Source organism: Asterias amurensis, chromosome 20 (assembly GCF_032118995.1).
Source record: "Asterias amurensis chromosome 20, ASM3211899v1".
NCBI lineage: Eukaryota > Metazoa > Echinodermata > Asteroidea > Forcipulatida > Asteriidae > Asterias > Asterias amurensis.
In genome coordinates this window covers 9,551,141-9,575,702 of record NC_092667.1, presented here as the reverse complement: position 1 = coordinate 9,575,702, position 24,562 = coordinate 9,551,141, and the positions used below count along the sequence as shown (strand labels likewise).

General features: G+C 39.3%; 1 protein-coding gene across 1 annotated transcript; it reads left to right on the top strand.

Annotated features, from left to right (window-relative positions):
- Positions 1-1,834: 1,834 nt before the first annotated feature.
- Positions 1,835-24,422, top strand: LOC139952703 (NXPE family member 4-like). Its single transcript, XM_071951906.1, has 5 exons — positions 1,835-1,934; positions 17,156-17,298; positions 19,893-20,563; positions 21,479-21,531; positions 23,554-24,422. The coding sequence occupies exons 1-5, from the start codon at positions 1,835-1,837 to the stop codon at positions 24,324-24,326; spliced, it is 1,740 nt and encodes a 579-aa protein (XP_071808007.1). The 3' UTR covers positions 24,327-24,422.
- Positions 24,423-24,562: the final 140 nt, after the last annotated feature.

Sequence of the window (24,562 nt, the reverse complement as noted above, 5' to 3'; positions counted from 1 at the left end):
TTTTCCCGTTATGAACGTCGGCAACGGTCCCCAATTAGTATGTATGGATAGATTATTTCATATTCTACCTGGAAATGTTTAAACCGAGACCGGATCGTTCCTAGTCCAGTCACGATACAGCGATTTCACCGTTAATCCAAATCTCAAATTACGAAAAAGTCAACTATTTAGACAGATTGGTTTTCTTGCACGGGTGATTGGCTGACGATGACATCATCGACTGATAAGGCAGCATGCTGTTTTTCGTTGGCATGGTACCTTGACCACCAAGCCTAAATTAGTCAATAACAAAAGCGCCCGTCTATACCATGGGCTGAATAAACTGCTGGGCCCAATTTCATGGCTCTGCTTACCGCCGAATTCTGCGCTTACGATCACGATTCCCCGCGTACGTGCAAGTGCCGAATTTCTGCGCTAGCCTTGTAAGCGTAGAATGGCTAGTAAAGTGGAGTACGCACGCGCAGAAGCCCAAATTCGCCGCTAACCCGTGAATTACGCTTGCCGTAAGCACAGAATTCCCTGCTTCCGTAAGCGCCGATTCCGTGCTTATGGTAAGCAGAGCCATGAAATTGGGCCCAGATTCCTCAGCGTCTGATTCGTTCGCGTCAAAATGTAATAAAATATGCCCTCTCTTGATCAGACTGGGCCAACGTCAAAAACCCTATTCATGACGTCGACGATATAATAGACAGTAACTGCCTCCAAGACTAATTACTTTACGGTTTATTTGAGAACATCTTCCTCGCCATCGAGGGATTGCTTAATATTATTATCACACTTTATTGTAATTTTTAGCGTGTCTATTTGGTGTGTTTTATTCTGCTTACAAAGACGAAATTATTGTTTAGCGTTTAATAACGGATATAAAATGCATGCATGAATTTGTGCATGTATATATCGAGGTTCAACTGTTACGCTATTGTATTTCGCGATGTTTATGTTGTATTTATTTATTTGTATTCCAACACCTGTATTAACCCCTGCACCCCCTGGTAAATCTATTATACCCATAGAGCTATATAAATGAACTTCGATACAGCTCTATGGTTATACACCAGTAACAGGAATCGCATAACCATCGTACAAAACGAAAACTCCTTCCTAGTGAGCCGTCAGAGCTGGTACGGTGTCCTCTGTCTCCACATGACATAATTTCCTATGGGGAGGAGTTATCAAAAGTCTAGGAGTGATGTTGCCAACACTTAAGGCCGAGTTATAGTCGGTCGCGCGATGGTCGGGCGTCGGAAATCTTGACGCGCGATCATAAAAAAGACACGGTTTTTAGGCCTCAGTCTTAGGATCGCGCGCAAGATTTCCATCGCACGACCATCGCGCGACCGACTATAAACCGGCCTTTATGGAACAGTTTACAGCGAAGACGTGGCTGATTGGGTGGATGATTGCTATAGCGATTGGTGGTTGCTGATGTGACAAGTATGCCCCCACCCCCACCCGGTACGCGCGCTCGCCGTGCAACACAAGGACGGCTATACAAATAGCTAACAGTTCATTGTGACAACAAACTGCAACAAAAGAGTTCCGTTGTGGCGGGGATTCTATCCCCCTCCCCTACCCCTTCCCTATCCCCAACTGTGCAATCCCCACCCTAGTCTTGGTGCAAGACGTTTCTCGTTTCCCTTTCGTAATATTTTTGATACAGTTTTTCTTAAATTCTGACTGCTAGTGCCAGTAGAACAAAAAAGAACAAGTCAATCTTGATTCAGTACATATTTATGCTAACTATTTCAGAGAAATGAACTTTCACCACTGACCCTGTGAACAAAAGTGCATCTAAATTGGACATGGCCCATGGCCTATACTTGGTACCCGCGTCATGGTCACGGCGAGTGGAGCACTGATTGGAACATCACTCATCGTTGGTTCACAGACCACAAGTGTCGCCCAGCTGACTATAGTGTTGGCGCTCGGTGTTGGTAAGCCAATGTAACAAGTCAAATTAAAGTTGGACAGCATTATTTGACCTTTCAATGGAACGTTACAATAACATTGGCTGCTGTGTTTTATACGGAGCTCCAGGAGTGCCATCTCACATCTGTTCCTTGCTCTAAGCACATCGAGTTACCGACATAATTAAATATCTCATCAAGACGACTTCTTTCGTTGAATAAGTAAACTTACCGACATAATTTTATCAGTCGACTTTTTCAAAGTCGACTTTTTCAAAGTCGACTTTTTCAAAGCAATCAGTTGACTTATAGCCACTAATTAATTTATATATCTCACCAAGTCGACTTCGATAAAATGGTTAGTCAACTTACTAACATAATTGATCTCACCTAGTCGACTAAGATAAGGCAACAAGTCGACCTACTGACATAATTATTATCTAACCAAGTCGATTGACAATTTTATCTAAATCGACTTGGTGAGATGAATTATGTCAGTAAGTCGAGTTACCATTTTATCTAACACCTGATCCAGCAAATTGAACCAGATCCAGCAAGGTGAATCAGTCCGTATTTCTACCTCCATGCTCGGGTGGAGTAGCTGATGACGTCACACTTCGGGGCTCTTTAAAAAACGTCAGAGACCAACCTTGATCCTCTGTCAACCTCCTTTCAAAAGCATATTATTTTTGTTGACTTCATTTCAAATGGAGATTCCGTAGTCAAATCCCTCGTTCATGTTCTAATATAAATAATTTTACAAAATTATTGCGTGCACGCTGTGCAGACATTCATCTGAAGAAAAAAAAAACTCGGACCGATCGCACAATGATATGGAAAGCTAATCACTTCACTACATGTTTATCAAACGAAATAATTTTCTCTAATAAAATCGCTGGGTCTGTAAAACCAGTTTATTAAAAAGACAGGGGATCAGTCTAACCACGGAGTAGATTTCAACCTCCAGAGCTAGTCAAGTTGGTTAAATCATGGCGTAAGAGGGCGCGCTATAACGATTTACAACCGAGCACAGTAGCACAGTAGCACTGTCCACTATCGAGCTCTACCTTTGGCCAAGACTAGCATGTGGCTGCAGTTGAATTTTATGCACTTTCCCTCACCCAGTTACAGCACGCATGCGGGGGGGGGGGTGGGGAGGGGCACAAGCGTGAAATAACTGAGTGGGAGTTCCTAATTCCATGTTGGGCCACTAGCCTTTTTCATGAAGACCCAGCCCCTTTAACCTAATGGACAAAAACTGCAGGGGGTTTCACGACCAAAACAAGGTCCTCGCTGCAGGATGTTATTTTGATGCTTAACAGGCAACCAGCGTAGGCCTATGTAGTCTTGGTGCGAGACGTTTGTGGTAGGGCCTTAACTCAACGCCACACACCCACGTTGCGACTATTCCACCGATTGTGGTGGCGATCTGGAAGATTTACAACAGCGCCCGCTAACGTTCAATAGTAATGTGCGCGGCAATGGACAAGTGGAGGGAGATCGCATTATTTGAGTTACAGACCTTTCTTTGCAGTGACAGCCCGACTTTTTGCCAACCCAGGTTGGAAAACTATGGAAAGCCATAAATGCAAATCAAAAACAGATCGCTATTCTTTGAAACAGTTTTACCAACAAATTCAAACATTGTGTTTGTTAAAACAACTAATTGTGGAAAGTATTTTCATTTTAATTGAACGTTTGCAGAACTTGTAAATTTGGTTAACATCTGTTATACGATTGAGTGTTTAATAAACATGCACTGAGGCCTATAGGCCTTTGCACCAAGAGGCCTATCAGGCAATCTCAAAAAAGAAGAAAAACACCCCAAAACCCCGACATTCTCACGGTAATTTCCAAATTTAACAATTGAAGTTTTTTCAGTGTCCAATTCACTCGTTTTCTGTTTCTTTTCTGTTAAAGGTTGGATATTTGACAACACTGGTAGTTATCAGGCATCTTTTATTTTCAAGGGATGTACATGGTTGTTGATGTTGGTGGCGCTATTTGTTGAGTGGTTGCTCATACGATCCGCAGAGACCAATGCTGATTGATAGACTTCCCCCGTAGTTCTAGCCAAAAGGTTGTTCGCAGGAGCCTAGTGCCATGTTCCCTGAATTGTGCCCCCTATTTGAACTAGGAGGCACCATTCACCGAACAGGGAACACGACAAGCCATGTTTTATTAGATATGGCGGGCACGATGCTTAAAGGCAGTGGACACTATTGATATTACTCAAAATACTTTGTTAGCATCAAAACTTACTTGGTAACAAGTAATGGGGAGAGGTCGATAGCATAAAACATTGTGAGAAACGGGCTCTCTCTAAAGTAACGTAGTTTTCGAGAAAGAAGTAATTTTCCACGAATTTGATTTCGTGACCTCAGATTTAGAACTTAAGGTCTCGAAATCAATCATCAGAAAGCACACAGCCTCGTCTGACAAGGGTGTTTTTTTTCTTTCATTATCATCTCGCAACTTCGATGACGGATTGAGCTGAAATATTCACAGATTTGTGATGTTATGCATAATAATATGTTGAGATACAGCAAGTGCAAAGACTGGTCTTTGACAATTACCAATAGTGTCCACTTACTTTAAGACACTTTTAGGTTGATGGGTAAATCTGTATGTATACCCAAACCGAACAGTGCACTTCTAAAGTCCTGTGCCTTGAACACCTAGCAGGGTGGATACGTGCGCATTACAAGTCTTATTGTTATTATTATTATTTATTATTATTATAGTGCCCACCATATCTCAAAAAGGCTTATAATATCGAAGTCTTATATAGCGCACGTATCTACCAAACAAGGTACTCAAGGCGCTGAGTATATACAAACTTTCAGAAATATAGGTAATTGCAGTGATGAATTCTGAGACCCAATTATTTAGCACCTTTTAAGGGTTTACAAGGTGCCACGGCGCATTAAGCAGCCACAACCAGGAACACCGGGGCGAACCCCTTCTCTTTTCGATAAGTGCACTGGGTTCTTTTACATGTGTTACACAACACATGGGACCAACGGCTTTACGTCCCATCCGAAGGACGAAGCAATGGTTAAGTGTCTTGCTCAAGGACACAGTGTCACGGCTGGGGATTCGAACCCACACTCTGCTGATCAGAAACACCAGAGTTTGAATTCGGTGCTCTTAACCGCTCGGCCACGACACTTCCACGCTTATAGGCTTTGCAACGTCAAAAGAGTTAAAATGCCAATTCATTAAAGTCACCAAACCACAACGCAGTTTGCATAATATTTTTCAAGCAACACGTAAACAATAACAAAATTCGTATAAGGACATTAATACCACCTGCACATAGATTGAATGGCTGCACCATATGCACCGCAACTCGAGACATCATTCAAAGTCACATCGGCTCTTTCAACAATGGGAAGGGACATTTCCATTTGACTACATTATATATTGCAATACTTAAAGGCACTGGACACTATTGGTAATTACTCAAAATAAATGTAGATGGAAAATAAAACAATTGAGAGCAGCTGTTGATAGTATAAAACATTGTGAGAAGCGGCTCCCAGTTTTCGAGAAAAATATTTGAATTTGATTTCGAGACCTCAGAATTAGATTTTGAGGTCCCGAAATCAAGCATATGAAAGCACACAACTTCGTGTGAGAAAGGTGTTTTTTTCTTTCATTATTATCTCGCAACTTCGACGACCAATTGAGTTCCAACTTTCACAGGTTTTTGATTTTGTGCATGTTGAGAAACACCGAGTGAGAAGACTGGTCTTTGACAATTGAGTGTTGAGTGTCTTGGACAGAGAATATCAAGGAATGTTTTATGCAAGCGTAAAAATAAATTGTTGAATAATAATCCATATAATCAGTGTACTATCCTTTCTTCTACCCCTGCTGTAGTGCTGATGACAAGTAAATTTTTAAGGTCATTGATAATGTGGAGTAGTTACCAAAGCTTTACACTCCGTTAAGTCGAATATTTTATACATTTCAATCTGGAGAAGTATAAAAGATTTACACTCCGTTAAGGCGAATATTATATACATTTCAATCTGGAGATGTATCAAAGATTTTGAAGTGTTTCAGTTTGATGTCACTTAATGTTATGTCCAATAAATAACCCAATGTATATAAATTATAAACAAATGTTTTGTAGTATTTGGGCTCCCATCCCTGTCCTTACAGAGACGTTTCTATAAAAGAAAATACACAATTAATAGTACACAACATATACATGTATAGCAACTCGATTGAATAATGACTTGCGAAAAAAACACAAATCATCATGCAGATGGACTATCATTCAGGAAACTGATAAGCAAACATATAATTGTAAACATGTACATTTCCTTTGGGGAGATACAGTTACATGACATTACAAAAATGCTTCTATGGAATCGACGCATCAAAGCATTCCATTCAAGCTGATATTTCCAAAAATCCAATAGTGTTTTTCCTAAAATTAACCTGATTTTATGTTATGTTATGATAGAAGTATACCGGAGAAGGTATCCTTGTAGTACTTGGAAGTGTCGTGGCCGAGCGGTTAAGAGCACCGATTTCAAACTCTGGTGTTTCTGATCAGCAGAGTGTGGGTTCGAATCCCCAGCCGTGACACTGTGTCCTTGAGTCTGTTGGTCCCATGTGTTGTGTAACGCATGTAAAAGAACCCAGTGCACTTATCGAAAAGAGAAGGGGTTCGCCCCGGTGTTCCTGGTTGTGGCTGCTTTATGCGCCGTAGCACCTTGTAAACCTTTATAAGGTGCTAAATAATTGGGTCTCAGAATTCATCACTGCAATAACCTATCTTTCTGAAAGTTTGTATATACTCAGCGCCTTGAGTACCTTGTTTGGTAGATACGTGCGCTATATAAGACTTCGATACTACTATACTACTGAAACAACACTGAAACACATATAGCAGCTTGGTGCAAGGAGGCATCTTCTTTTCAGTGTATGTCATCCTTTCCAGCATCCACATATGTACAGAGTCATCTAAATCAACAATCATATATCACATTGCAAAGAACAACTCTTTGATTTTGTTCGGTTTTTTAAGAAAAAGCATAGATGCGAAGCTTGCATTAATTTGAAACTTTGCACACAGGTAGACAATAACCAGTAGATGATGCAAAAGTTGTTGCGTCACGATGACGTGATCAGTTGACGAGATACACTAATTCAAAGTTTATTATTTCAAAAAATCATAACTTTTGATCTACATGAGGGATTTTTACAATCAATACATCATACGTAAACGCCTCACATACATGACCCCATTTTGATTTTGTCTTCCGGCTCAAAAGAGAGGTTGAAAATTTCAAAATTCATGTATAAAGAACAACAAAATTCCCCATTGATTGCGCGTAAAGATTTTACGATTACATGTACATGTACTTTGTCACCACGTGTAAGCATGCGGTGCATTGCGGTCACCACGTGTAAGTATGCCGTGCATTGAGGAGCATAACCACGCTCTGCACCACGTGTTGATCGTTTTAGTCTGCGTTCGAGGCGTTCTCAACACAATGTCAATTTTCTTCAAAAGTAATTACTTGGTTTTATCTACGACCATACTTCGTTGATAACACCGGTTCTCGACCGGTCACTGAGGTTAAGCAAAATCGGGCCCAGTCAGTATTTCGATGGGAGAGCACGTGGCGACCAAAATTTTTACTATTTATTTTTGTATTTAATTTTTTTTTCTCCTATAAATAGCCTCGTTTTTAGTCTGTTTTCAAGGCGTTTTCAACATACAAGTCCTTTCCGGTTAGTTAGTCTCTTCTCCAGTCGCCATTATTCATCAGTTCACGTTTCCTCAAACAGAAAAGCTATTTTGACAATCTATACATCATATGAAAGGGCCTCACGTGTTCCACAAAAAGGGTATGTTGGTGACCTTCTCTTGACTTTTTGACCTTTTTAAACTGGAAGAGCCTGTAAAATGCTTTGAAAAGGCAGTATTTAAAGGCTTTTAGGTTTAAATGTACACTTTTTGATGCTTTTTCCATAAAATTATTACACATCGAGAAAACTGTTTGGTTTTGATTTCTTTGTAATTTGACGAACTATTAACAATACTTGTTTCATTTATTCAAACACTGACCCAACAATAGCCGAACACCTAGTGTTTGTTTCTACAAACACTATATCTAGTTTTGTTTAGGTGTTCGGGCAACAGCCCGAACAACTCATTGATTTTGTTCGGTTATTTTTTTTTTTATTTTTTTTTTTCTTATTCTTCTCGCTGTCGATTGTCCGCAAGAAAAAGCATAGTTGCGAAGCTTGCATTTAGTTGAAACTTTGCACACATGTAGAAAATAACCAGTAGATGATGCAAAAGTTGTTACGTCACGATGACGTCATCAGTTGACGAGATACACTCATTCAAAGTTTATTATTTCAAAAAATCATAACTTTAGATCTACATGAGGGATTTTTACAATCCATACATCATCGGAAAGGGCATTAAAAACTCCGTAAACACCTCACAGACATGACCCCATTTTTATTTTGTCTTCCGGCTCAAAAGAGAGGTTGAAAATATCAAAATTCATGTATAAAGAACTACGAAATTCCCCCATTGATTGCGCGTAAAGATTTTACGATTACATGTACACGAACTTTGTCACCACGTGTAAGCATGCGGTGCATTGCGGTCACCACGTGTAAGTATGCGGTGCATTGAGGAGCATAACCACGCTCTGCACCACGTGTTGATCGTTTTAGTCTGCGTTCGAGGCGTTCTCAACACAATGTCAGTTTTCTTCAAAAGTAAATAGTTTTATCTACGACCATACTGCGTTGATAACACCGGTTCTCGTCCGGTCACTGAGGTTAAGCAAAATCGGGCCCAGTCAGTATTTGGATGGGAGACCACGAGGCGACCAAAATTTATACTGTTTATTTTTGTATTTATTTTTTTCTTCTCCCATAAATAGCCTCCTTTGTAGTCTGTTTTCAAGGCGTTTTCAACATACATTTCCTTTCCGGCTAGTTAGTCTCTTCTCCAGTCGTCATTATGCATTAAGCTCCTAAATCCTCAACCACAAAAGTTATTTTGACAATCTATACATCATATGAAAGGGCTTTACGTATGTAGTCTGTTTTCAAGGTGTTTTCAACAAACACTTCCTTTCCGGTTAGTTAGTCTTTTCTCCAGTCGTCATTATGCATAGTTCCTATATGTCCTCAACCACAAAAGCTATTTTGACAATCTGTACATGATATGAAAGGGCTTTACGTACGTAGTCTGTTTTCATGGCTTTTCAACAAACATTTCCCTTCCGGTTAGTTAGTCTCTTCTCAAGTCGTCATTATTCATCAGTTCACATTTCCTCAACCACAAAAGCTATTTTGACAATCTATACATCATATGAAAGGGCTTTACGTACGTAGTCTGTTTTCAAGGCGTTTTCAACAAACATTTCCTTTCTGGTTAGTTAGTCTCTTCTCCAGTCGCCATTATTCATCAGTTCACGTGTCCTCAAACACAAAATCTATTTTGACAATCTATACATCATATGAAAGGGCCTCACGTATTCCAAAAAAATGGGTATGTTGGTGACCTTCTCTTGACTTGTTGACCTTTTTAAACTGGAAGAGCCTGTAAAATGCTTTAAAAAGGCATTATTTAAAGGCTTTTAGGTTGAAATGTACACTTTTTGATGCTTTTTCCATAAAATCTGTACACATCGAGAAAACGCTTTGGTTTTGATTTCTTTGTAATTTGACGGGATACTTACAATACTTGTTTCATTTATTCAAACGCTGACCCAACAACAGCCGAACACAAACACTATATCTAGTCTTTTGTTTGGTTTTTCTTCTTCCTCTCGCTGTCGATTGTCCGCAAGAAAAAGCATAGATGCGAAGCTTGCATTAAGTTGAAACTTTGCACACAAGTAGGCAATAACCAGTAGATGATGCAAAAATTGTTACGTCACGATGACGTCATCAGTTGACGAGATACACTAATTCAAAGTTTATTATTTCAAAAAATCATAACGTTTGATCTAAATGTGGGATTCTTACAATCAATACAACATCGGAAAGGTAAATAAAAACTCCGTAAACGCCTCGCAGACATGACCCCTTTTTGATCTTGTCTTCTCGTTCAAATAGTTTTGAGAATGCGCGAGATTTTCAGAAAGTCCAACATTAGATAAATTATTCACAGCAGTGACCCCATCGCTGTTTTGTGCATGTTTCTATGACTTTAACGATGAGTTATGTTGGCGTTTGTGAGTAAAATTGAATTTCCCTGATATTAAAACAATGTTTGTTGTAGAGGAAAATTATTATTCTATCAAATTATTCCGTTTATATAGCAGCAAACCCTCTGGATTAATTAAAATCAGTGGGATTCCACCAACGTTTTTCTGACGCGGCCCACATGTTTCACATACAAACTTAACAAACGCATACAATGCACAATGTTTATTACAGTTTGCACACGTCACAAAAAGCGACAATTGCCCAATGCTTGTGTACATTACTCTTGATAAAAATGCTTCACCAGAACGTCGTCATGTGTTACAAAAATAAACAGGGAATTGTTTTCAAAGGGTTTGCTCTCTCAATTTTGAGTGGAAAACATTAGTTGTTATATATTTCTTACGTGTGAGGTCTATTTCTCAACAAGAAAAATCACATTACGTAGATTTTGAAGGATCAATTCGACTCAAAATCCGACCATCGCAACTAACTTCATTGCATATTCATGTTTAGTTTTCCATCTTGGCTTTTAATTGGTCAAAAATCGCGATGACCCCACATCGTTTTCAACGGTTGAAAGGCTATGTTTTGTTTACGATTTTGACTCAAGAGAGCGCTCGTCAACAACTTCGCACATGCGCAAAACTAACTGTCAGCGAGTAAGCAGCGGTGCATTATGCATAAGTTCATATGTCCTCAAACACAAAAGCTATTTTGACAATCTATACTGTACATCATATGAAAGGGCTTTACGTACGTAGTCTGTTTCCAAGGCGTTTTCAAAAAACATTTCCCTTCCGTTTAGTTAGTCTCTACTCCAGTCGTCAGCATTCATCAGTTCACATTTCCTCAACCACTAAAGCAATTTTGACAATCTATACATCATATGAAAGTGCCTTAGGTACTTCACAAAAATGGGTATGTTGGTGACCTTCTCTTGCCCTTTTGACCTCTCTAAACCAGACATTGATGCTTTACCATATCACACATCGAGAAAACATTTTCGTTTGATTTCTTTGAACTTTGACGAGCTATTAACAACACTTTTTTATTGATTCAAACACTGACCCAACAATAGCCGAACACCAAGTGTTTGTTTCTACAAACACTAAATTCTATTTTTTTTTCTTCCTCCATAGTTTTCGATAAACAGTGTTTATCGAGCTACAATGTTTATCACGTGATAAACAGTTTTTCTCGAAAAACAATGTTAATCGGTCGAAAAACATAGTTTATCGGCGATAAACAGTGTTTATCGGCGATAAACAGTGTTTATCGAATTATTGGGCTTATGGCTTGCCACGCTCCAGTGTCCATAAAGCGCCCCAGCTTCGTGTATAGTCTGCGTTCAAGGCGTTTTCAAAATACATTTCCCCCTTTCAATAAATTTGTCTCTTCTACAGTCATCAGTATTTTATAAGTTCATGTTTTTCCTCAACCACATAAGCTATTTAGACAATCTTTACATCATATGAAAGAGCTTTGCGTACTTCATAAAAATGGATATGTTGGTGACCTGTTGACATGTCTTAAGCGAGGTTATGAAACGAAAAGTTTGCTAGTTGCACCCAATAAGCACAAAATCGACCGTTAGGCAGCTCTATGTGGCCCTGCTCTAGCAGCGGTAAGAGATCTGCTCCAGCAGTGCAAACCTTGTAGGTTCGAATCCCACCCATTTTATAAAACACATTGGGTTAGGATTAAAGGGGTTAAGTTCTGATTGAAAAAAATAGATGTGTACACCGACCAATTAGTGTTTGTAAATATACAACCACTACATGTAAAGTTTTTCTTTATAAATCTTTTTCGAAAGAACCTTATACCTGAAGATACTCGTGTAGTGGTTAAGAAATTTCAGTTTTAGATGTGGTATAGGCAACCATTAAAGAGGGAAACCCCAAACAATCACGTAGGGTCTGAACAATCAATCCACACGATTCAAGCCTTCGTCCCTAGATTTTAACTGGGGTGCACTAAAAGTTCACATGCTAGAATGTTCACCTTAGTTTGTATTTGTGAATTATTCACGTTTGGAGCATTATTGAGGGTTCCAACAGCCGGTGTGGAAGTTGTTTTTTGTCATTTATGAGCTAGCAACTATTAGTGCAACTTTTAACATAACAAACAATTTTAGCTCCCCATTATATTGTTTACATCTGTTTTCCTAAATATAAAAGTCATTAAAAAAAACTTAATAAGTTTTTTTAAAACTTTTATATTTATGAAAACAGATGTAAACAGTTAAATGGTGAGCTAACATTGTTGCAATGTCAAAAGTTGCACTAATAGTTGCTAGCTCATAAATGACAATAAAAAACGTCCACACCGGCTGTTGGAACCTTAATAATGCTCACAACACGAATAATTCACTAATATAAACTAAGGTGAAAATTTTAATATTATCTTCGCAAGCATATCAATCTGAAAAGTACAAATCAGTACTTGCAGTAAGTGGAATAATTATGTCAAACAGCAGTGCAAGATGAAATTTGAATTAACTCCAGTTTGTAGAACGGAGACCTAATTCTAATTTTCGTTCATTTTTTTCATCATGACATCATTAGATGTCAGGTCACGCGAATTCAATGCTTATAGGTAACCAAAGATTATCTCCTGCACCATGTGTCATCGAGTCGTAATGTTTGCTCTTTCTTGTAGCTCTTTGGTCGGACACTTTCCCTGCATGTGCAAAAGTTGCTGTTTCAGTAAAAACAAATTCCTACGATATGGGCCAAGAGCTAAGCTATTTCTTTATCCCTTACGTTTTGCCGACATCTTGTTCAAAGATAATTTCGACAAGCGTAATTACACCAACCGAATTCAAAACTTAAGGAGTCCCGAAACGGTCTGAATTGTGCACCACTGCATGCTATTTCCTCACATTAAAAACGCATGAAAACGGCTTTGAATGTACCCATCATTTCTCATACATACAGCTTTTGGAATCGGCTCGGAAAAGCGCCCACCGTTTTCCATACTTAGCAGCTTTTGGAAGCGTTTGGGATAAGCACGCACTATAGCTTATCCATGCTTACTAACAATGCCTCGAACATTTCTGGAAACAGTTTTCTGATATGCATCCACTTTGTTATTCAGTGTTGAAAATCGCTGGAAATATGCGCCGCTGTCGCATGCAATTGTGTCCTCTATAATGCAATATATCCGGAGAATAATGTAAGCCGGACGGTTTTGCATAATGCAATCGTGTCCGCCCGGACGCTGCTGCATAATGGAATTGTGTCCGCCCGGACACATTTGCATATACAGTTGTGTCCGCCTCCTTGCAAAACCGTCCTTGCAGTAAATTAAACGCCCTTGGTCGACGGAACACGTTTGCCATTTTTTTAAAAGCTAAGTGCATCTCATGAATGACAATGGAAATATTCGGCCGTTGAGTATTCGCTGCATTAATAAAATACGTGATTATGCTGCATATTATTCGTATGTAGGTTCAGTGCATGCACGCACGCTTACGCGCGCACATTAGTCATGTACATGTCCACCGGACAGTTTTTGCATAGCCCCGGACACGATTGCATATGCAAAAGTGTCCTGAGCGGACAGTATTGCATGGCGGACACAATTGCATCTGACACCGGCCGCTTCATACAATGTTTGAGCAGCACTTAAAACAAGAAATCAAATAAGTTTTTTTTGCGCTGATGACATGTCCCCTATACAGCTTGTCAATATTACAATGGTCGCTTAGAAACGCAACGTTTGTTGTTCTTTATTCGTCTTTTGTCGAAAGAACCATAAACCCGAAGATACCTTTGTAGAAAAAGAGTAAATGATGAGTTTAAGATGTGGTGCGCAACCCTGGTAGAGGGAAACCCTAAAACAATCACGTAGGGTCTGAACAACCAATCTACACGATGCAAGGCTTCGTCCCTAGATTTTAACTGGAGTCCACATCAGTAAAGGTCACACGGTAAAATGTGCATTTTAGTTTGTACTGGTGAATTATTCATGTTTGGAGCATAATTAAGTAATCAAGGGTTCCAACAGCCGGTGTGGATGTTTTGTTGTTGTCAGTTAGGAGCTAGCAACTATTAGTTAAAATGTTTTGCAAAGGCTTTTAGTTTGAAATGTACACTTTTTGATGCTTTATTACACATTGAGAAAACATTTTAATTTTGATTTCTTTACAATTTAACGATATAGTAACAATACTCTTTTCATATTTTTTTTCTCCTGTAAATAGCTTCGTTTTTAGTCTATTTTCAAGGCGTTTTCAACAAACATTTCCCTTCCGTTAGTCTCTTCTCCAGTCGTCATTATTCATCAGTTCCTATGCCCTCGACCACAAAAGCTATTTTGACAATCTATACATCATATGAAAGGGCCTCACGTACTTCACAAAAATGGGTATGTTGGTGACCTTCTCTTGACCTTTTGACCTTTTTAAACCGGAAGTGCCTGTAAAATGCTTTGAAGAGGCATTATTTAAAGGCTTTTAGGTTGAAACGACACTTTTTGATGCTTTACCATAAAACTATTTCACATCGAGAAAACTGTTTGGTTTTGATTTCTTTGCAATTTGACGAGCTATCAACAACACGTTTTTCATTGATTCAAACACTGACCCAACAATAGCCGAACACCTAGTGTTTGTTTCTACAAATACTATATTTAGTTTTGTTTTTCTTTTACTTGCAGTAACTTTACTGAAATCGTAGCTCAAATTTTTAAAAGATAGCCAAGGCTTATTATTTATAATTAAACGCACAATTTTTGACCCTTTCGGTAATATTTGTACAAGTCCTCATTGGGGAACAATAAAAAACCACGGTAATATTGATGGCGATTATTTTTGTATAATGATAAAATGGATACAATAGCTTTTCAAGGCTTTTTTCTGGCTCAATGCTGATTAATTGCGAAGGCATAAGTTTGCGACAATATCACCATGAATGATAAATACAGTTTCCTTTGTGTTTACTAATAAGCATTTTGTTGGGTAAGTGCTAAATTATTTCATCATCATTAGCTTCGTCAAGTCAGCTGTGAAGAAACAAATTAATAATGATCTATAAATAACTAGATGGATTCACCAATGCGTAGGCATACTATTGACTACCTAGTTTTATTTTGATGTTTCTTATTTTCTACAAACAAAAGCTATAGCGAGGTTTCCTCCTACCGCATAATACAGCGTATCGCTTTAGGTGGCTGGGCGGTCCAGTGGCTAAAATGGCTAGCTGACATACAAAAATAAAGTAGGAGTCTATACTTGTGGATTGAGCGGTAATAATGAATAAAGAGATATTTGTTTTTTCCTTGTTCTTCAAAGCCAGCTGAAAAGAGAGGGGTGGATTGTTTTATCAATGGAGGGGATACATATTTTGTTGTCCTTTCGGAATCTTACTATCGTCTTCTTGTATGAAATTTGTCCGTGTGTACATACACGACTAACAATGCGTTATACTGCCAACAAACAAACAAACTGGAATTTATTTTTTCAATTGTTAGCCTACAACAGTTAAATTGGTTCGTCAACACTGTGGAGAATACTTTCTAAAACGGGGGAGAATTGTAATCGAAAAATGAGGTACTTTAAAATCCTCTAAAATCAAATTTTTTGATTGGTAAGATAATTTCAAGCCATGAGTGTGAACACTAAAAGCTAACCTAATAAAAAACAGGGAGCACTGAAAAGTTGATATACAATTTTCTGTATCATTGTTGAGTCTAGACTACACCTGGTAGGCCTATCCTGTTGAAGTAGTGTAGGCCTACATTATAAGAGAAAATAATCAACGGTTTGTGCTTTTAACAACAGAGAAAATATGTTCAAATAATAAATAACTCTTTCTTAGAAAAACCACTAACTCAAATACTTTCAAAATGACATTGAAAGCACCTGTTGGTCCCTCTGATGAAAGTGCAATTTGGTTGTATATATGTATCCAGTACAATCAAAAGTTTATTACGGATACCTGACCTGCACCCGGGTACCTGCCCTGTATGGTATCCTGACAACATCAATATGGAACCACAGCAGAACCTGACTATTTTTCACGTGAGAAGTCCGTCGTCTGCTAGGTTTTCTGTATTGTTTTAAATTTGATTTTCAGGGTGAAGGACTAAAAATTAGCCTTGGTATCCACCATTTTCGGATTCAGCACCCCCAAATTAGTTAAATCAGGTATGTCACCAACTTTTACTCAAAAATGCCGCTCATTTCCTTAACTAGAGCCCTTTTTGGAAATCTGGTCTAGACTATTGTGTGATACCAGTTACCTTCCATATGTTATGAGACCCTATTACATATGTACATGTCATTACGTGAAATCTGGGGAAGACCGCCTATATCGACATCCCGAGATAAATTATCACACGAAAACGACATCCTACTTTAAAGGATGTTGCCATCTAAAGAGATATCACAGCAACTGTCAGCAAGTATTTATACTTCCTTGTTATATTTCATTTTGACGTTCTAGGATAACGCCAGTATTTAATAATAATAATAAAGGAATCTTGTCATATGCGCCAGGTCTGTCACAGGTGACACTCCTGGCGCAGGAACCCTAACAAAGCTTGTAACTGTAGCCAGGGATCGAACCCAAATTACGATACAACCTAGGAATGGGCAATCAAGGGGTCACAGAGGATGCTTCTAATTTCAGATATGAATTTAATTTTGATTAGCATTTCCTGCTTTACAAAGGATGCTTGTTATAGAAGTCCTTGCCTGCCTGCTCGGTATTTCAGTTTCTGTATAAGGAAAAACAAATACCGCGATGATTGGTATGGACGGCCGAATGTTAGCAAACTTAAACCCCAAATTCAACCCTTTCTGCAAACTTTCATTAAAAAAAAAAAACTTAAAAAAAACCCTCTCATGATTAGTTGCTTTGTTTCCATCAAATTTAACACGGTTTGTTATTATTTCTGGACTATCGTTACACACTGTGGCCGTCTGTTTTTTTTACATTTATGGCTTTCCATAGTTTTCAAACCAGATTCAGCAAAAGTAAGGGCTGTGACATTTTTGTAAAAAGATCTGTACTTGTACGCGTTTTGCCATAATGTATCCACAGTCATGGCGGCAACAGCAGCAGTCACCGGACAAGCAACGACATGGGGCAATTCAAGGTCCCGTTCGGTACGATGTACTTCGATTCTCGCTCAAATGCTTTTGTTCGTCGTGGTCATCTCTTCAGCGTTATTAGTCTTCCATAAGGTAACGGGTGTTTTAAATTTACAGTGAAACCATAATTCGTTCAAAATGTTCACACAAATTGCTGTTCAACATTTCCACAAACTTCGACAAACTAAGACTCATATTATTACTAGCTTCACTGGTACTTGACAATTTGATGAGCTTAGGTTACATTATTAAAATTCGCATACGTTTTTTTTTTTTTTTTTGGAGGGGGACACAAACCCCTCCTCGACCTTTGTTTTGAACATTCATTATTAAATAATATAGCTTAAAGCCATGAGACGCTAACGACGCCTATGTTTCACCCATAAGAGCCTATACACGTCACAAACAGTATACTACAAATAGGTCGCTGTATACTGCGTTAAGGCACTGTACACTATTGGTAATTATTAAAACAATTGTTAGCATAAAAACTTACTTGGTAATGAGCAATGCAGAGCTGCTGATAGTAAAAAAACATTGTGAGAAACGGTTCTCTCTGAAGTAACGTAGTTTTTGGCTATCAAGAATGTGAGAGATAAGTGCTCAAAGCGGAAGTGACAAGAACATCTAATTTCCACTAAAAAGTGAATTTTGGAAGTCCACTTAAAGGGTCTATGTACTTGTTGTAGGACAAAAACATACAATGTCCACAGATTTACACTAAACTTACACACTTTGAAAATAATGATTGTAGAAAGCTTCCCTGTTTTGAGAAATTAGTAAAACAATGTCCTGAAAATAATTTTCGTCTCAGTGATCATGAGACGAAAATTGTTTAAAGGAACGATACAAAATTGGTAAGGAACAAAAATCGTGAAGATCACAGATTTACATAAAACTTACACGGTCTAATGATGATGATAGTAGAAAACATCCCTCTGAAATGACATATTTGATGAGAAATAAATATTCTAACTTCGCGTTTGGAGTTTATCGCTCAGTGAGCGTTTTATTCATTGTTATTTTCGCATCGGTGCAATGCAAAATTTGTAATTGGATTTTCATTATTCTCTCGTGACCTAGATGGCCGATCGATCCCAAACTCCTATTTTTACACTGTGTTCATCAATCCACATACTTATTCAACTCGTGCAGTTTCAAAAGGTGATTTGTATACAAAATTCAACCGGACAGCGTTTTCCAAAAACAACATTGTATCTCGTGGCACCCTATTCTGGAACAACCTTAACTCTGATATTAAAAAGTCTCGTTCACTTAATTTATTCTCAAAGAAATTGAAACAGCACCTCTTGAATATGTATTTGTAATTGTAGTATATACACTTCATTTGTACTAAAAAAAAAACAGAACAAAGAAACATAAAACAAACAATGACACAGACCAGACTAATCAATAACAGATAATTATCGCCACCTTGTCCTTGTCGTCCTTGAAAGTATACAAAAGCATTATACCCTGCATGTTGACTATTATGTTAATTTTTGTAGTTATTACCTTCAAATTCTATGCACTGCATCTGTCCTTAATTATTATATTCAACGATACTTGTTTCCTAGTATATGCTTAAATTGTTATTGTGGACATGAAAATAGATGTTAATTGAATTGAATTGAATTGAATTGAATTGACTTGAATTACATAAAGTGTTTACACTGCAAGCAACTATTTTGTTAGCAAAAACCAATTCTGTAATGTTCCTTTAAGCATGTAAAAACGTATTTTCATGACATTGTTTTACTCATTTCTAAAAAGCTACAGCACCTCAGCAACTAATATTTTAAGGTACGATTTCTACTATCATTATCTTCAAACTGTGTAAGTTTAATGTAAATCAATGGACATTGTGATTTGTGTTACAAAAAGTACCCAAATCCTTTAAGACCCTTTCTACTACTAACATGTTTAGCAATGAATGTAGTGATAATGTGTCTATTGTAAAGCCTAATTAATATTGTTGTTTATTATGGTAATTTTAATTGGATCTAATTCGATTGTTATAAATCAAAATCAAGTCACATATCAAAATGGCTCTCTTTTAGGAGAGTTGAGCCAATGAGCACGGGGAGAGTTGAACATAGGAAATAGCCATGGTAAAGAATAATATTTCCGAATTCTTTAAGAAAATTGTATGGAATAGTTTTAAAATGCCAGTTTGAATCAAAGTATTATTACAATTATGAGTACATTTCACTTATACCATGGTTAAACCAATTTCAAAAATTATTTTCTGATTTCAAAAGTCCCATTGATTATTATGGTGGTTCAACTTACCCACACTAGTGGCTCAACTGACCCATATAGTCCGGAGAGAGTTAAGCCACTATGCCATTTTTTCAAGCATCTCCTACTATGAAAAAACAATAGGAGTTGGTTCAATTATTATGTTATACTTACAGTAAGTAAGTCAACACTCTAAAGCTTTACTTAAAACATTTAGTTATAGGGAATCCTACACTTCATCTCTGCAGAATGGTGGAACAAATAATGAAAAAATGGCTCAACTCTCCCGCAGCCCCCTATAAAACATGCATGGAATTAACTTTTTCCCCCTTACTAAATAACTGTGACTCGGAAGACTTCAAACATAATGCCAATGGCTACGTAAAATTCGATGCTCCAAACTACTCAGCCATGAACACCCACCCTTCTTATGATTTTGTTTATAGGGCTATCCATACCAGAATGAACCATTTCTTTCAAAGCCTATCCAGCCTATCATCAACTCAAACAGAGTCTTGAAGCAAAATCTAGGGGTGACTAGTGCCCTCCACTCAACCTTCAGACTCACAAATGGGGAGCTTCACGTTGGCGACACGGCACATTTTATCATCCAAGCGAAAGATGCCGAGGGGAGGAACCAAGTCACTGGTGGCGATTTCTGGTTTCCAGTTCTAACAACGGACGTTGGTTCATACCCGGCCAAGGGAGGGCGCACTGCTGGAAAGGTTGTGGATCACAAAAATGGATCTTACAGTGTGTTCTTTTACGCAGGATGGGAAGGGACTGCATATGTTCATGTGATGCTAGCCGCATCGAGCAAGGCTACAAAATGGCTTCAACAAAAATACTGGCCACAGGAGAAACGTGTGTTCTGGGAAGGGGAGTTTTCGAGCAACAGCGCATCTGAACGGACGCTGTGTTACCTTCTCAGGAACGTGACGTCACCAAACTTATGCAGGGTTGACTACAACCCAACTGCCATGGGGTTGACGGTTTTTTACTGTGAAAAGCCACGAATATTAAGTTGCAATGATATCCAAGCAGTGCATGTAAACCCTAAACTCATTGACGAAAGGACCACTCAACTACTCTCAGACGACAAAGAGTTATTCGATAAGTATGTTTTTCATTAAATGGACACGTTGCCTTTGATCGGGCGAGCTGGTCTTCCAAAAACGTTTGGTAGAGGCCCCACCGTTTGTTATAACATGAATATGGTTAGAAAGATGTTTTAAAAGTAGAATAGTGATCCATACGATTGCGCCTCGAAATTGTTCGGTCGTCCTTTACACGGCACCCTAATTTGTGGGGTCAAACTCAAAATGGCCGATCGTGTTAGTTCGCAAAGTATAAGGAAAACCACGAAATTTTGAGGCATATTCGTGTGGATTATCACAGTCTATTTGAAATTAATCCTTTGAACCATGTCAAGTTCAAGTTTATGTATTAGTCCACATGTATCAAGATCAGTCTATGATACATACGTATGCATTAGCAAAATTATTACTACAATCTACATAATAGAATGTGCAGATTCAAGTTATAAACTTACATAGATATTGCAGGACCGGGGGGGGGGGGATATGCATTTTACAACAAACGGTTTCGAACGCTTTTCTATAGACCAACTCACCCGATCAGCAAGGTATCGTTCCCTTCAAGTGTGTAAACAATGATGACAATGAATTATATACAGGGCCACTGTGACTCAGAATCTGATGTTGACATGATCCAGAAATCATGACTCCTTAAAAGCTTTTATTTTCTAGAAGCTGCTTTCTTGGTATAGCAGGGCCCAATTTCATAAACCCTGTAAGCACAACAATTCGTTAATCACAGTAACAGAATGAGGTTATATCAGCCCAATATACATTAAGATTGCATTGCTGTGTCTGGTCCCCGACTCAAATTTTCCTTAGCAAAGGAATTTGTGAAGGGGTATAGTGCTTGATAGGTTTATGATGTTGGCCCCAGATCTATCAGCTTTCATTTGTTGAAAATTTAAACCATAATACATTTTGTTTTCTTGCAGTAAGCACTTCTCGGCTGTAGTTACACATGGACCTGCCTCTGTTGCTGTTTCTAGTGAGTATTAGTATCGGAACTAGTATTGGTATTGACATAGTATTATAGGCATACGACAGCAACATCAACAACCAACAAAAATATTACCTGCAGCTGTGCAGCAGCAGCAGCAGCAGCAGCAGCAGCAGCAGCAGCAGCAGCAGCAGCAGCAGCAGCAGCAGCAGCAGCAGCAGCAGCAGCAGCAGCAGCAGCAGCAGCAGCAGCAGCAGCAGCAGCAGCAGCAGCAGCAACAGCAGCAGCAGCAGCAGCAACAAGAACAGCAGCAGCAGCAGCAGCAGCAGCAGCAACAGCAGCAGCAGCAGCAGCAGCAGAAGCAGCAGCGGCGGTGGCGGCGGCGGCGGCGGCGGCGGCAGCAGCAGCAGCAGCAGCAGCAGCAGCGCAGCAGCAGCAGCAGCAGCAGCAGCAACAAGAACAGCAGCAGCAACAGATGCAGAAGCGGCGGCGGCGGCGGCGGCAGCAGCAGCAGCAGCAGCAACAGCAGCAGCAGCAGCAACATTGGCGGCGGCGGCGGCGGAAGCAAAAGCAAAATCAAAAGCAACAGCAGCAGCAGCAGCAGCAACAGCAGCAGCAGCAACAACAGCAGCAGCAGCAGCAGAAGCAGCAGCAGCAGCAGCAACAGCAGCAGCAGCAGCAACAGCAGCAGCAGCAGCAGAAGCAGCATCAGCAACAACAGCGGCAGCAAATGCAGCAACAGCAGCAGCAGCAACGGCAACAGCAGCAGCAACATCAGCAACAACAGCAACAACAACAGCAGCAGCAGCAGCAGCAGCATGGCAGCAGCAGCGGCGGCGGCTGCGGCAGCAGCAACAGCAGCAACAGCAGCAAAAGCAAAAGCATAGGCAACAGCAGCAGCAGCAGCAACAACAAAACAGCAGCAGCAGCAGCAGCAGCAGCAGCAGCAGCAACAACAACAGCAACAACAACAGCAGCAGCAGCAGCAGCAGCAACAGCAGCAGCAGCAACAAAAGCAAATGCAGAGGCAACAAGAACATCAGCAGCAGCAACAAAACAGCAGCAGCAGCAGCAGTAGCAGCAGCAGCAGTAATACTGTTATTAGTACTTGCCAAGTTTGTGTGATTGTAGTCCTTTTAAGGTCAGGTAACACAGCGTCCTGTTAGCTGCGATCTTGTTAAAAAGTTTAAAATACTGGACACTATTGGTAATTGTCAAAGACTAGTCTTCACACTTGGTGTATCTCAACATATGCATTAAATAACAAACCTGTGAATATTTAAGGCTCAATCGGTCGTCGAAGTTGCGAGATATTATAATGAAAGAAAACAGGCCTTGTCGCACCATCACACGAAGTTGTGCGCTTTCAGATGCTTGATTTCGAGACCTCAAATTCTAAATCTGAGGTCTTGAAATCAAATTCGTGTAAAATTACTTCTTTCTCGAAAACTCAGAGGGAGCCGTTTCTCACAATGTTCATGGTTTTATACTCTCTCCCCATTACTCGTAATCAAGAAAGGTTTTATGAAAACAAATGTTTTGAGTAATTACCACTAGTGTCCACTGCCTTACGAACACGAAAACGAAAATGAACACGAAAACGAAAATGAAAACATAAAAGGGACATGTTGCCCTTGGATCGGGTGAGTTGTTCTATGAAAAGCGTTTGAAACCGTTTGTTTCAAATCCATGTGGTTGGAGAGATATTTTAAAAGTAGAATATAATGACCCATTGTCACACGAAATTGCACGGTTTTCCTCATACGTTGTGAACAAACACGGCACGCCGATTTTATTTGAGTCAAATCTTCATAGTCTCCATTAAATGACTGACCGTGTTAGTTCGCAAAGTAAAAGGAAAACCACGCAATTTCGAGGCATATTGTGTGGATCATTATATTCTACTTTTAAAACATCTTTCTAACTACCTGCATTTTATAACAAACGGTTACAAACGCTTTCCATAGACCAACTCGCCCGGTCATCTCAAGGCAATGTGGCCCTTTAATGACTTTAAAGTTGTTCGAATCATTTACCAGTTTGAAAGTTTATTTTGTACTTTCACAACAGAAACAAACTTCGTTAATCAAAGCAAAGCACCTATCTGCAAGCCAGACGACCAACGCCTTGTAAACGATGGATTCTGGCTCAACGATAACTGGCACAACCTCCAGTGTAAAGTTCGCAGATGGGATGACGTTCGAGCTGTGAAGAATTGTCTCCGTCACAAACACGTGTTCATTCACGGAGATTCAAATGTGAGGATTTGGTACAGCGTCCTTATGAAGAAAATGGGTTTACCATGGAAACATTTAGGAAAAGGTACAACCACGTTTATGATGCATGATTATTTAAAAGCTGACGAGATAGAGATGAGTTTTTATTTCCATCCCCGTGTCGTTACGAACAAAAAACACACACTAAAGACAACTCGTTACGAGGTTGATGTACTAGACAACATACCAAGCGATTCCTGCGGCAAGTACATCATCGTGCTGTGCCCATGGGGACATTTCACACAGTGGACTACTGAAAGCTACGCCGAGCGCACGCAACTCCTCAAAGATGCTGTTGTACGGTTCCGGGAGCGATGCCCTGACGTCCCTATCGTGATTAAGGGTGTGCACCCGAGAGAACATGGCTCGCTCCTCGGAAGGGTCTATGCTAGTGACTATACCATCTGGAAATTGGGAGTAATATTGAGGAACACATTTCGTGGTACTGGGGTGTTTTACTACGACGTGTGGCAAATGAACTTAGCTTACGGGACACAGAATATCCACATGCCTTTACCTGTCATTAATGAAGAGATTAACTGGTTTTTATCGTACGTTTGTAAATGAATTCAAATATTATCGACCAGATTTCCTAAAAACAGGAACTTTGAGCGGCATTTTTGAGTAAAAGTTGGTAACTAGTTGATAACTAGTTTGCCTTATTCTGAATCCGAAAATGATAGATACCAAGGCAAATGTGCAAATAGGTTTGTATGCTAACTAGTATTTTGAGTAATTACCAATATTGTAAAGTGCCTTTAAAACTACTATGTTGAAACTACTATAATAGTTCAAACTACTTG

Coding starts and splice junctions, on each gene's coding strand:
- LOC139952703 (XM_071951906.1), top strand. CDS start 1,835: ATGGTCACGGCGAGTGGAGCACTGATTGGAACATCACTCATCGTTGGT. Junction 20,564..21,478: donor GACAAAGAGTTATTCGATAA/GTATGTTTTTCA, acceptor GTTTTCTTGCAG/TAAGCACTTCTCGGCTGTAG. Junction 21,532..23,553: donor TGCCTCTGTTGCTGTTTCTA/GTGAGTATTAGT, acceptor CTTTCACAACAG/AAACAAACTTCGTTAATCAA.